General features: G+C 38.9%; 1 protein-coding gene across 1 annotated transcript; it reads left to right on the forward strand.

The window, feature by feature from the left end:
* Positions 1-8,736: 8,736 nt before the first annotated feature.
* On the forward strand, positions 8,737-13,532 carry C1H1orf53 (chromosome 1 C1orf53 homolog). Its single transcript, XM_005540324.4, has 3 exons — positions 8,737-9,022; positions 11,971-12,072; positions 13,311-13,532. Exons 1-3 carry the CDS (start codon positions 8,759-8,761, stop codon positions 13,380-13,382), a joined length of 438 nt encoding a protein of 145 aa, XP_005540381.3. The 5' UTR covers positions 8,737-8,758; the 3' UTR covers positions 13,383-13,532.
* Positions 13,533-14,525: the final 993 nt, after the last annotated feature.

A 14,525-nucleotide genomic window follows, 5' to 3' on the forward strand; every position in this document is an offset into this window, starting at 1 on the left:
TAGTGAAAGGGATGTATGGTATCTTAGTCTGTTTCTGCTACAACAAAATATTTGATACTAGGTAATTTATAAATAACAGAAATTTATTTATCACAGTTCTGGAGGCTGGTAAGTACATGATCAAGGTGCTAGCAGATTCAATGCCTGGTGAAGGCTGCTGTTTCCAAGATGGTGCCTGTTGCTGCACCCTCACATGAGTGCAAAAAGGGGACAAAAAGGAATGAACAAAAAGGGAGACAAAAAGGAATGAACACTGTGTCTTCACAAGGCAGAAGGGAGGGAAAGGTAAAAGAACCTAGCTACTTCCCTCCAGTCTTTTTATAAGGACATTAGTCCCATTCATGAGTGTAGAGTGCTCATGACCTAGTCACCTCCCAGAGGCTCCACCTTCTAATACCATCACATTATTGATTAGGTTTCAACATATAAATTTTGGAGGAACACATAAAGCCATAGCACACCAGAAATGATAAATTCAGAATGTGGGGAAGATAAATATGCTTGGAGTGCTATGCACAGGGAGTTACAACTGTGTTTCTAATGTTTTCAACTGGGTAACAGGAATATGGGTATTGGTTATACTCTCTTCATATTTGTATGTGTGTTCACATATTCATAATAAAATTTAAGAGGCACAAGAAAACTCATCCTTCCTCTTTCACTGGTGTGACAGTCCATCTGTATTGCTATAAAGCACTACCTAAGGCTGGATAATGTATAAAGAAAAGAGGTTTATTTTGGCTCACAGTTCTGAAGGGTGTACAAGAAACAGTGTCAGCATGTTCTCCTGGTGAGGCTTCAGGAAGCTTCCAATCATGGTAGAGGGCAAAGGGGGAGCCAGCATGTCACATGGTGAGAGAACAAGAGCGAGAAGAGGAGAAGAGAGAGAGAGCACACGAGAGGGAAAGGAAGGAGGGGCCAGGCTCTTTTAAACAACTACATCTTGTGTGAACCCACAGAGTGAGAACTCGCTCATTGCTTTGAGGACAACTTGAAACCATTCATGAGGAATCTACCCACAAGACCTAGACACCTCCCATTAGGCCCATCTCCAACACTGGAGGTCACATTTCAACATGAGATTTGGAGGGGACAAAACATCCAAACCATATCACCTGAACATTGCCATGTCTGGATATGATGCCTGAAACTGTAGCAAGCCAGGCTGTCATTCTAAGGCAAGCAATAAGAGTATCAAGTGGGCTCACTCAGAATGCCAGGGTGAAAGACAAAGAACTTCGGTCCTTCCTGCTGCTACAAAGCCATTGAGCCAGCCTACCCTGCAGCACTTATCTCTGGACTTCTTATTTTGTGACATGATCAATGTTCTCATTTTATGCAAAGAGAGTTGCCATTTGCTGTCACTTGTAACCAAAAGCATCCTAATAGCATCCACAAAAGCTCTCTTCTTCAAATCTTTTTCTTGCCTAAAATAAGGTGTTCATTCATAGCTCTTATCAAAATCATAAACATTCTTTAATACTCAGTTCAAATTCTTCTTCTGTCATGCAACTTTTTCTCACCAAGAAACTTACAAAGATATCTCCCTATTCTGAATACCTGTATCACTTACTGTCTATAACTATTTAGGGCTACTCAAGGAGTAGGTTATTTATATGCTTACAGTCAATATGCTTTGGAAACATGATCTCTGGAATCTTGACATATAATTTTAGCTCATTGTACAAAGCTTTTAATTAATGGAAAAATCTGTTTGATTATGTAGGTATATAACAAGCTCTTGTCATTTATAAAAAAATAGTCATCATTCAAACAACCTAAGCCTCATTCCATTAAGGATTGATGGTAAAACAGGCAACTATTAAGCAGCAGAAGGCTAACATACAAAAAGGCTAAAAGCACAAAAGTGGTTTCCCAGTTCAGCAGTAACAACAGCTAATATTTATGAGCTCCCACTATGCTAGACATCATGACAGATGTTTTACATATACTATGTTATTTAACCTTCACAATAATTCAGCTTTGAGATACTGTTCACATTCCACAGAGGAGGAAACTAAGGTTTAGTTTAAATAATCTCAATGTCACAGAATTAGAAAGTGAATAGGTTAAGATTCAATTCACATCCTAATGCCTTCAAAGCCAATGCTCTTTCAACATGCCGTGCTACCACTCAAGAACATATTCATTCAGTGAATTATGGGTGAGTCACTGTCCTTAACAATGGAATAAGATGATAGGAAGAATATATGTTTCTATCATAAAACTTAGATTGTATACGAATTAAAAAATTATGTTACAAATGTACCACTGACCATTTCAGAAATCATAAGGTGGGCATAGCACTTAATATTTTGCAGCACTCAGTCAGCCATGAAACTTTGCTTTTTCTGTTTTTATTGGTCCAACAATGCAATGCAAACAGGTTTAGCTTATAACAATGCTGTCTGAAATGTGCCATCAAAAATATCATCAGATGGAGCAACTGATGTTGATGACATTCTTACAGAATTATACAAAGAAGAAAACTCACATAGCAATAGTACAGTTTAACTGCACATTGAAGAATCACATTCCACAGGATTTCAAAGATGCATCAAATTTACACCTGTAGAAAACCTAAAGGGGTTGTGTGTGCTGTGTTGATCACTGAGCCATATCGCTCGTGCCCACCACTGGGAAGATATTAACATGTATCATACTCAGTAGACTAGTCATACACATCAATGTCATGGATATTTGACCTAAAACTCAGTGTGCCTTTCATTCCAGTCATGGAACAGTGGACATGGTTTTCTCCCTCAGGCAGCAACAAGAGTGCAGAGAACAATGCTCTGATTTGTATGTTGTATTTATGGTCTTAACCAAGATCTATTACAAATGTGTTGATATGTGGGAAATCCTACAAAACAGTGGCTGCCCATGCAATTTTAAAAGCATGATACTAATCCATTTATCTTACAAATGTAAAAATTCTTCCTTTTTTTTCTAACAATATTCCTGGAGATTTCACTGTTATACTAAATATACATAAGAGTGGGTTTCATATCTAATACTTGTATAACAAAAGGGCTAGAAGTAATTAGTCTGGATATTTTATGTGACAGTGATTGTATACATGTAGTTTATAATTGAAATGATTGTTCAGGGTTAACAAGGCTACACTTCACTGTCAACATATACTTACTTCATTTGGAATGCAGCTCATACACTGCACTTACCATTAATTCAATGACTGTTTGGGGGAAACTTACTAAATGGATTGCCAAATAAAATCACAGTATGTTGTTATTTCAGTATATTGTGTCTCATAAACAATAGCCAGAGAACAACTGATGTATTGGCAAAACCCAATACTGCTTCATAACCATAAAATATTAGGGAAAAATACATTTGTATAATTTATTTGCTATGTTACTCATATGTAGGTTTTTGCCGCCATTATTCATTCATCTATTCGTTTAAACAAGCATTTTTTAAAGCATTTCCTATGAACTTGTGCTACTGGAGATACAGATTATTAAGACAATCTTTATCCTTAAAGACCTCACAGTCTGGCAGTAAAAACTCATGAACATAAAATTATACAATAGGAAAGTGCAAAAGTAGAGTCATGCTTTGGATATTATGGGAGCCATGGGGTGGCATGCCGAGCCAGCCTGCAGAGAAGACTGGGGAAAGGAGACAAGGAGTAGAGTGAGCAGTCAGGAAAAGCTTACTAGAGAAGGTGGCACATAGGCTGAGGCTTTAAATACAGGTATAACTTCATTAAGGACATGAGCTGAAGATTGAGGTGATGAGAACAGGGTATTTTTTGTCAGACTAAACAGCAGATGCAAAATATGAATAATAAATCTCCAGCACTTATCAGAGTGCCCTGATACACAGTAAGCCCTCCTTATATATTATTTCCATTAAGAAACCATTCTGTTATAGCTGTAGTCAGGGGAAAGAAATGATAAAGACAACGAACAATGATAGAAGCAAAGGAAAGGACCAACTTGAGACTTTTTGACAAATTGGAGACAATTTGAGACTTCACAGACGAAACTGGCAAGAGTTGGTGATGGTCTGGATGGGGAGATGTAGAAAAAGTGTACAATTACTCCAAGATCTCTGAATTTGATGAATGATTGGGCACCCATGCCTTTAAAATTGAAAATAAATGGAAAAGTAAGATTTCAAAGGCAATGGTGATTAAGTCTGTTTTAGACATGATGAGTTTGGGGATTTTAAACATCTATGTCTAGCAGGCAGATGGCTAGATAGGTATGTTGCTCTCAAAAGCTTTGAACATGATAAAGAATCATTACATGGTAATAGATTAAAAACATAAGCATGGATAACATCACTTGGAGAAGGATTATACAGTGAGAGCAGTGGGCTGAGAATTGCTGAAGAAATCTGAAGAAAATCAACATTTAAGGATGGAAAGGACAGAAGAAGGGCTCTTTAAAAATTCAAAGAATAATCCTAAAAATAAAAAGCAAATTTTAAGAATTTGGGGTTGAAGAAGTCAAGAGAATAGCTTTGAGGGGCAGAAAACTGACCACCTTAAAAGTACAAGGAGTATTAGTTAGGGGAGTACTGTATAAGTGCACTGGATTTAGTAACACTTTAAATTGGCAGTGCAGGTAGAAGCCAGACTACCATTCTATTAGAGAATGACTGAGTGGATGAAGAGATGAAATGGCTAGATTACTTCATATTATATAGCTCATCTATACTCGTCCAAGTAACAAAAACAAAATGGAAAGATGAGAGCCAAATGCAGCAGTGCTCTAGGCATGTAACACTAGTGAAGTCACATCCACTGTGAAGTCGGCAGAGATTTGCTGGACTTGCAAATAGAAATGGTTATAATTCCCAAAAGAATTTTCTAAGACCAGCTCTGTGAAACAAAGTGTGCCATTGGATGTCCGATTAAATGAAACAAAGATTCCCTATAGGCAACCTTAGGGGCATGTAACATTTGCTCTCAATCATAAGAATTGATAGTGAAAATCCACTCTACATGGAGCATGACATGTCATAACACACCATTCGGGTATTTAGAAAACATCAAATACATAATCAGTGTCCAAATGGAAGTGTGCAAAACCGGCAGTAAATGGACAAGAAGTCTGTTGGTAGCTCTGTGGTTCCAGCAATAATTTGTCCACTATCAGCTCAATACATTCATAATTCATTAAAAGGTAACACTTAAAGTCAAAGGCAGCATCTCAAGGGCTTAGATCAGATCATTTAATAATATATGCATCTGTCTTATTTGTCAGTAAAATAGGTCATTTTATTTAATAATATAATTCAATAAGATTTCAGATTTAGTATCTCTTTCACTTAGTTTTTTACAGAAATATTTGCAACAATACATATTTTCAAATATCCAATACTATGTATAGAAATTTAATATTAAAATTTCATCACATATTTGTCCAGTAATTAGGAATATGTATTTGAGAATAAAAAACTGCTGACTCATTTATCCATTCAAAAATTCATTATTCATTATTCACCTTGTACCGTAATACTTTCTGCAGAAGTACAAGTTGGGCTGTGGAGATAAAAAGATGAAAATGACATGTTCCCTATTATGACCTGTTGGGAAAACAATGCAAAAAAATACAAAAAGTTGAAATGGCACAAATAATTGTGAGAAATCAAAGGAAGGCTTTTAGAGGGGACAGAGGAACATAAAAAAACTTTAAAAATGAACTTTTAAATACTAAATATTAAAAAGGACTGGGTGGGCTGGCGGAATTTTCTTTGCTTTTGAAAGTCACGCTATAGTGGTCTTTTGTGAATTGTATCCTCAGCATTAATACAGGCCATTTTCAGCAATAGATTTGGATTGGTTGCCCAGAGGCAGATCCAGGGATAGACCCTGATTGGCTTAAGTATAATCTATACTCAAAAGACTGGTTCTGAAATGGGCACATGATAAAGATATGGCTGACAGGACGAGGACCAGAAAGGATGAAACCATGGGAGCTGTCTGCAGCTATATTTCACCAATGAGAAAAATGCCTGCCTGAAAAGAGAATTAGCATTGAAGAGGCTAAGCAGAAAAATGAAAACCAAGCCCTGTTGAATCCTGAATCAAGTCATGCTTCATGGTTATATGAGCAAACACATTCGTTTTATTGTAACCCGATTGAGTTGTGTAATCTGTATCTTGCAACCTAGAGAGTCCTAACATACCTATTTAAAAATTAATATCAATGAAATCTAGGGGAATGCATTTCTCTGATCTCCCCACCTCCAACATAACAAGCATGTTCAATATTAACACAAATATCCCAAATGATATAATCAATGTTATAAAATATATCAAATATTACATTACATGTTACACACAGAGTTGTGGCACAAAATGACTCTTTCTAGGGCAAATCTAAATGTAAATACTTTGTAAATAAAGTTCAAACTTTATGCAACACTCTAAGGTGGGACTTAGTACCCCAATTTCATACAGTTTCGTCTACTATGAGCACAGAGAATCTGAGAAATAAGCACACGATAGAATAAGCTAAGGGTAAAGCCCTGAGGAGGCTTTCTAAAACAAGAGACATAATGAATGAAAGTTACTTGGTGAGAAATGACATGGACTCTAAAGTATGAAGATCAAATGAAAATTGAAGGGGGCAGGTAATCTATTCAACATCTAAATGATAATGGGAATGGAGAAGACAGAAAAAAAGAAGTTTTTGGTTAATTCAGTAATCTGCTTTACCAAATAATCCGAAATTCATTTCTACATCTCTTTAAAATTGCTGTTTTTAGGCCAGGCGTGATGGCTCACACCTGTAATCACAGCACTTTGGGAAGCAGAGGTGGGAGGAGCCCTTGAATCTAGGAGTTCAAAAGCAGCCTGTGCAACACTGGGAGACCCCATGTCTACAAATAAAAAATTAGCCAAGCATGGTGGCACACACCTGTAGTTCCAGCTACTTGGGAGGCTGAGGTAGGAGGATGACTTGAAATCAGGAATTAGAGAGTGCAGTGAGCTATGATTGCACCACTGCACTCCAGCCTGGGCAACAGAGTGAGACTCTGTCTCAAAAAAAATAAAATTAGTTTTTAAATTTTGAAATAATTATAGGTCCACATGCAGTTGCAGATATGGTACTGTATTTACTTCACCCAGTTTCCCCCAATGCTCACACCTTAATGCTAACAGTACAATATGAAAACCAGGAAGTTGACATTAAAACAACGTATGTATAGCTCCATGGCATCTTATCACATATAAATTTGTGTAATCATCATGGTCAAGATAAAGAATTATTCTGTTACCCACAAGATCTCTGTTGTTCAAGCCCTTTACAGTCACTAACACCCTCTCATCTCCACCAAAAGAATTTCATGTAACAATACGTACTCTTCCTAGATAAGATAGTTCTATTATTTTCTATTTAAATATGGTCTAGTCTATTTCATTCCTGTAAAATGCTGTCTCTACCCTTTGAATCGATGACATGGCCTATTAGTGGATCCTGATCCTTAATTTTAAAGACAATGCAATAAATTAATTTCAGGTTTTTGTTGGTGCGGGGACCTGACTTATGGTGAATGTGAGTAACATCACAGTTGTTCATTTTTGGTGATCTCAAGTTTGGTCCCACTCTTCCGCAGCTTTCCCTAGGGTCCCTCCTTCGCTTTCCAGATTTTAAACTCTCCTCAGATTACTAAACAGTCTCCAGATCCTAATTTTTTATTCCAACAAAAAGAAAACCAATTTGCAAAACAGAATTCCAATTTATTAATTCACTGAGATTTTTAATGAACCAATAGGATTGTTTCGATCAGCTCCTGCTAAGATTTAAGAAAATGACAATATGACTACAGGGTTGCATGGTAAACACAGAAACCAAAAAAACACATAGTGATGGTCTATAGTGGTTTAGTCACCTTTCTCCTATACAGCTGAAGAATCAACTTTTGTCCTCAAAGATAAATTCCTGCCCTCAGTTCTTCAATACTGAAGAGCACTAACAAAATTGGTACTCTTCAGCCCTCCTTTTCTTGAAACCCAGACTGGGGGTAGGAAGAAGGGGTGGTGTTAATTTAATGCTAACACCTGAAATTACCTCCTGGGCTTGCGATAATTTTCTCAAATTCAATTCTGTGACGGTATCAAGATAACTTTCAACTATCAGAAAGGAAAAAGGGTTTTAGTTTTGATTTTGTAACTATTCAGCAACATGAACACAACACCTTTTCTTATTCAGTGTACGATTTTACTTTTGGCCCTTATTTTAGGGTGGGCCAAAGAACCAAGCAAAGAAGGCTCCACTTCCACCTTTATTCGTATCACATATTACCTGGAAACACTCAGCCTTTTCTGGATAGGCCCAAGGTGGTGATTCACAAACCTCAGGTCTTTTGATCACTTCCTGTTATCTTAACAGTAGTGGAGATTATACTGAATGATCCCAAGTCCAGTTTGACATGAGAAAAAATGTCAACCTTTCAGCTGGGTGGGCGTGGGGGGAGAAGAAGAAGAGCTTAGAATTCAAGTCCAAAGATGTGGAAACAGCAGGCTCTTCCCCGTCCTGGCAGCTCATTAGAGCCTCGTTAGCTGCCTTAAAAGCCCATTTTATTTCCGCAACGGGCCCGGTGGTGAAGGCAGAAGGCTCAGTCCGTGGGCCTCCACCTGCTCCCCTGGCAGCGCAAACCGACCCCACGCAGCGGTGGCCACGAGCTGCCCAAGACCGGCTCGCCGGGCTCAGGCCCGCGTTGGTCGCCCCTCCGGGCCCCAGCGCCGGGTGCTCCGCCTCCCAAGACCGGCGGCGGCATGGCGGCCAGGCAGATCTGGGCACTGGCGTGTCCCGCGCTCTGGAGGCAACCTCCCGCCGCCCCACCGCCAGCACCTCTCTGGGTCCGAGCTGGGTTCCGACAGCAGCTCAGTTTAACCCTCTACTCTGCTAACGAGGAAAACTGCGGCGGCTCCGCGCCCGGCACGCCGAGTAGGCCGGAGAAAAAGGCGAGGCCTTCGGTGAGCGAAGAGTTAACGGTGGCGGAGCGACGGATCGCAGAGCTGCACGCTGCCGCCTGCGCGGTGAGACCCCCTCCTGCCCGCCCCGCCCCGCCCCGCCCCGCCCCCGCCGCGGCCGCCCGGGGCTCGGCGCGCCTGCGCATCCCGGGCCTCTCCGGACCCGAAGGCCGCCCGGCAGAGGCAAGAGTTGCTGGACGCCGGTGCTGTCCTGCCTCGGGCGACACGCGGCACGCACACTAGCTTCCAGCTCCGACCTTTTCGCGGGAAAACTGGCCACAGTTCGTGTTCTAGACAAAGGGTTTATTTACCCTGTATCTGTCTTGAGTATGAGTGTGATTGGTTTTCCAATCAGCGTCCGAGCTAAACTCCGGTCGCGGTGTAGGACCCACTGCTGGTGCACTCTGTTGTGGTGTATGTGTGTGTGTTGCGGAAGGGGGTGTCAAGGAATTGATGGAGAAAGTGGAGAGACTGAGAAGTCACAACAAAAATGTGTGTTTTTCTGCATTGTCAGTTGAACACTTAGCCATCCAGTGATTCTTAAAAATGAAAAAAATAAGACATTGACACATTTATTTTAATTTTTCCATTGGCTTCTTGTCCTTTCTCTTAACTCTTAGCGGGCGGAGTAGAGGGAACTACAATCTGGCGTTTGTAGACACTCGAGCTGTTTTCTCTTGTTTTGCGGATTTGACAATTGCCTGTTAGTACCAGTATCTAAACTTCTCTCCCTTTACGCCTTCTAACACAGTCTGCGTGAGTTTAAAGGCAGCTTGGTTATGTTATTACCTTTACAAAAGAAACAGAAAAAAAGAGAAACTGACTAAAGATAGAAAAGAAGTATGAAATGAACCCATTTAATAAGCTGTGTGTGTGTGCCTCCAGTACTTGATGGGACTGATATTATATGGTATGACTTAAGCCAAAGGGGTAGAGAAGAAAATCTCAGAGCTTACCTCAAATTGACTTATTTCAGTAATGACAGTTAGTAGGCCCTGAGAATCCATGTCGGTCTGACCCGTTCAAGTGTTGAAACTGAATAAAGACTCATTAGGAAGTGACTGGCAGCTTTTGATTGTTCTTGGTTATGCTCTCCTTTAAAAAAAAAAAAAAAAGTATGTAATTTGTTCTCATAATTCACCATATAGATATGGTAGATATTAAAGAAAAATTTCATTCTCTTTAGAGCAAACACCAGTATCATGTGAAGAAATTTTCAATCAGCCTAGGGAAGGAAAGGAACTTTTTCTCACTCGGGAAATCCACACTTGTTTCATCATGTCAGTATCACAGGTTAAATGACTATCCAGGAGACCATAAGTAAGCCCAGTAAATAACAAGCTGCTTGTTTTTCTTTTTCGACAAATCAGAGCCCCCTCACGATGGTCCTTCTTCCAGCCTCAAGGCAGATAGCTCTCTTACCTTTCTCTGGGTACCGATGCGCATCACTGAACATCTTGCTCTCCAGTCAAACTGTCAGCACCCTTGCCTCATCTTTGTCTGTGGCCACCATTACGTGACGCTCATTTACTGAGGACAAATTAAGTTTTTGTGGGCAGCCAGCAAGCTCAGAGGTGCTCAATCAACATGGAAAGCTGTAGAGCAGGCGCATGCGCAGGAGCAATCTGTTAGGCTTCCAGGTTGCCAGATAATTGCCCTCAGAAGACTCCCAGAAGCTATGAAAAGTGAAAAGAAGCCTGCTACAGAGTTCCTAGTGTTTTTTTGTTTTTCTTCCAAGTCTCCAAACAGGAGCTTTGTAAATAAATAAAGAAGTGAGGTCCTGACAATCGGTCATTCTAAGGTAGTGCTGAGTGCTCCTGATTTCCTGTAATCTGCTTCTGTGGTCCCACTGGATTTGGGAAGCCTCTCTCAGACCAGCCTTGGGACTTGCTTGGATTTCTGCTGCCCTGCCCTGCTCTACCTTTGCTGGAATGCATTAGGGTGAGACTAGACTTAACTGTGCCTGTCCTTTCGCTACACACTTTATTCATGAAACATTGGGTTAAAACCTCAACCAGAATAAAATATTCTGCCATTAAATAAGACACTGAAGAAGTTGTTGGTGGTTCATACAAAGTGTGTTTGTCATAAGATATGCAAGTTTCATGTATATTTTAATGAAAAAGGCTCTGTACAAGATTGATACACACTGAGTTACTGCGTGGTAAAAAGGTTATATAAAAAGTGCATGGGAACTTTCCTCTACAAAAACCCAAGGCTAAGTAATATCATCCACACGACCCAAATCCACAGAAAAGGTTGTGTTATTTACTTTTCCCTTCCCACAAAGTACTTGAGACGCCTTTTTAAGTCATGTTTGAATGTAGATAGAATATACTTCCTTGACATTTGAAATAGTACAATAAAAGTTTCTTTTGATCAAACTTGTCAAAGCAGTGAGAGTTAATATGTTAAAACAATACTTTTTTTTCACTTAAAAATACAACTAATAACACACCAGCAAAAAAAAAAAAAAAGTATAAAATGTGCAATGAAGTAACACATGAAGGTAAAGAAAGTGTTCAATAATAGCAAAGGTAATACTTTTCTATAAGGACCGTTGGTTTTGATTAGCGCCTTTTCTGTAAGTTTAAATCATTATCCACATATTTTAAGTACTGAAATTCCAACTGCAACTTCTGAGTGAAAGTTCATTTTCAGCCTCTTAAGCTCTTAAAATCATTTAAATCACCTGTTATTAAGCTTGTTACCTAGAAACCAAATGAAAAATATCAGAGCAGTGGCTACATAGTTATTAGGTACAGAGGAGTTCTTGTTTTTCCATCAACTTCTCATTTTTCTCAAACTGTATATTTTCTCCTTATGTCACATAAAGTTGGATTGTATATAATGCTGGAGTGCTTTTGGTCTTTAATTGCAAGTGCCACTAAAACTGCTGGGAAGAAGTTTAATATTGTTTAAAATTTTCTGCAGTATTTTATGAGTAGACATAATGGTGAGGAGATATGATGAATATTGAGATTAATGAATTGTTTCATTTTATTGCACTTCAGGCTGGCCAGCTAAACTATGTGGATCCAGCTACTGGCTATGTGGTGCTCACACAGATTGCCCACTTGCAAAGAGGTGAATGTTGTGGCTCTGCTTGCAGACATGTGAGTAGCAATTCTCGCATTACAGCAGCAGTTTGCGGTGCTTCTGTAACTTCGTAAATACCTATTATTTGAACAACAAGTCAAATAAAAAAGCCAAATAGACCTGGAGCGCACTTTTTACAAGCTACTTTAGCCAACGACAATGAAGTCCTTAGTACCAACGTAGGACCTTTAAAGTTAATGGAATTTTGTAAAATTTCACTGTGAGCATCAATTCCTTGAAATGCTGTGATTTGAAATTCATGGGAGCTCTTTATTACAAGGAAACTTTTCATGGGGTTTCAAATAAGTTGTTTTCATTAGGCAAGTACAAAGAGGGCAGGAAAAGAAATCTAGAATGTTGCAAACTAGGTCCCTCTTCTTTATTAGTTGAATAAATAGAAACTCACCCAGCATTGAGAGGTAGGTTTCCTTCAGATAATGATTTTTTCTTTTCTTCTTTTCTTCCTTCACTCCCTCCTATTTTTCCTCCTGTCTCTCTCTCTCTCTTTCTCTCTCTCCCCCCCTGCCCACCCTTCCTCTCTCTGGTTCTTCCTGTGGCTTTTTTCCAGTCTGTGTTTGAAATAACTGTGAAACAAGATTGTACCGCATGTAGTGCCTATACATTTCCTAAAATGTTTATTTCAATAGGTACCTCTCTATGTTCACTAATTAAGATAAACTAACTTCTCCTTCCCTATTATAAGCAAAAAGTAAATGGAAATGGGTTCTTCACTATTACTTTTTAAAGGCAAAGTGGTGAGGTAAATTGTTATCGGTCAAGATTATAAACAGTAACAACCTCTGTTTACAGAATACTTTGTATGTTTTGGTGCAAGAAGGTGTAATTTCCTTTAACTGGCCACTCTATAATTAAAGAATAGACACTAAATGCATGTATTAACTATACCCAGGATTAAAAATTAAACCTTCCATTTTATGTAAGTTCCTGTGCCCTTAGCTGTTTCTAATCAAATGCCTAAGAGCTTTTTGTAAATTGAGGACTTGAGGATTTTCTAAAAGTGGATTTTTTTGACAGTAAAATTCTTAAATTTGGAAGGATGAATTTAGGAAATGGTTCTTGGATGCTAATTAGGACCATTTGCCTGAGGTTGCCAATATTCTCTTAGTCTTCAGGACCTGATAGATCAAATGATCTATATAAAATTGTTAACAGTCTCTCTTTGTCACCATGAGAAGTCTGCTTTTTCAAGATGATTGTTAAATATTTAGTAATAATTTGTTTTTATCTTCTGCAGTGTCCGTATGGTCAAGTCAATGTTAAAGATCCATCTAAAAAGAAGCAATTCAATTCATATTTTTATGTTTGACAACAATTTCATCTCTGTTCTCTAACTGTGCTTGTATTTTAAAAAAAATAAAGCCCTAATTCAGAATTGCTGGGTTATGAGTTTTGAACACTAGTTTAATCCTAAATACATATATTAAAAGAACATCAATAAAATGAAAAAGCTAACAAATGTTTGTGTGTTTCTGAAATGGCACATTGATAGTTATTTTCCTTTCTTTTTGCTTCATTATCAGACACATATGTTGAAGAAAGAAAATAATGGCTGTTCCACTAAATAAATAGTAGCAATCGGGTCACATTAGTAGCTCTTGGTTTTTCTTAGCCTCCGTTCTCCTACTGTTTTCTCATTCAGTGTTAGCAATCCAAGGGAGGTTGCTGGCAAATAGAAGAGTTTTAATATATTCTTCATTTTATTTATATCTTGAGCTATATGGAGATTGATATAATATATCGTGCAGCATATGAATGCCCAAGAAGTGCCGCCCTGCATCAAGAAATGCTCTCATCTTCCATCTGTTCTTTCAATAAAAACTTTAAATCATTTTGACTTGAGGGTTAGGCAGCTGAAGATGTGTCACTTAGACCATCCTTTCTTTTGTCCCCCACCCTTTCCTCCTGTATTTCTTTTGGCATTTCCTAGGCAAACCTATCTTTGAACATTTTATTAGCTGTACACTTTTCATTCACTGCGGTGATGCCGGTGGGCATCAGTCTCCAGCCTGAGTCAGGAGCTTACATGAGCTTCTTTCCACACCTTCCCTGCTTCCTATGAGGATAGCAGTCCCCAGGAAGCCCTTTCCTAACCAGTTGCAGCTGCTCAGAAAAATGAGGCTGCTGCCCACTTGGAAGACTGGCTTTGCCCAGAGCTGACTCCCAGCCTTCCCTCAGTGAATCTGAAAGGTTCTTGGACATCTCAGGGGTCTGCCTCAGGTTCTGCCTGTGGCCCAAATAACAGCTCTAGAAATCTTAAGCAAACAAAATGTTTTGGTACCTTCTCCCACATTCAATTCAAAATAAAAGCCATTTTTAACCGTGAAATAAGCGAGAAGAAGCCCAATAAGGTTCTAATTTTCCTCTTGATTATGTCTTTTTTTTTAATGTCAACTATTAAAATGTCTCCCCAAATTGTTGCCTTTTTTTGTGCCCTACTTTTACTGGTGCT

This window comes from Macaca fascicularis, chromosome 1, assembly GCF_037993035.2.
Source record: "Macaca fascicularis isolate 582-1 chromosome 1, T2T-MFA8v1.1".
Classification (NCBI taxonomy): domain Eukaryota; kingdom Metazoa; phylum Chordata; class Mammalia; order Primates; family Cercopithecidae; genus Macaca; species Macaca fascicularis.

What these genes read in the sequence shown, in the direction of transcription:
- C1H1orf53 (XM_005540324.4), top strand. Translation starts at nt 8,759, where the DNA reads ATGGCGGCCAGGCAGATCTGGGCACTGGCGTGTCCCGCGCTCTGGAGG. An exon ending in TGCACGCTGCCGCCTGCGCG is followed by an intron (nt 9,023 to 11,970) that starts GTGAGACCCCCT and finishes ATTGCACTTCAG; the next exon opens with GCTGGCCAGCTAAACTATGT. An exon ending in GTGGCTCTGCTTGCAGACAT is followed by an intron (nt 12,073 to 13,310) that starts GTGAGTAGCAAT and finishes TATCTTCTGCAG; the next exon opens with TGTCCGTATGGTCAAGTCAA.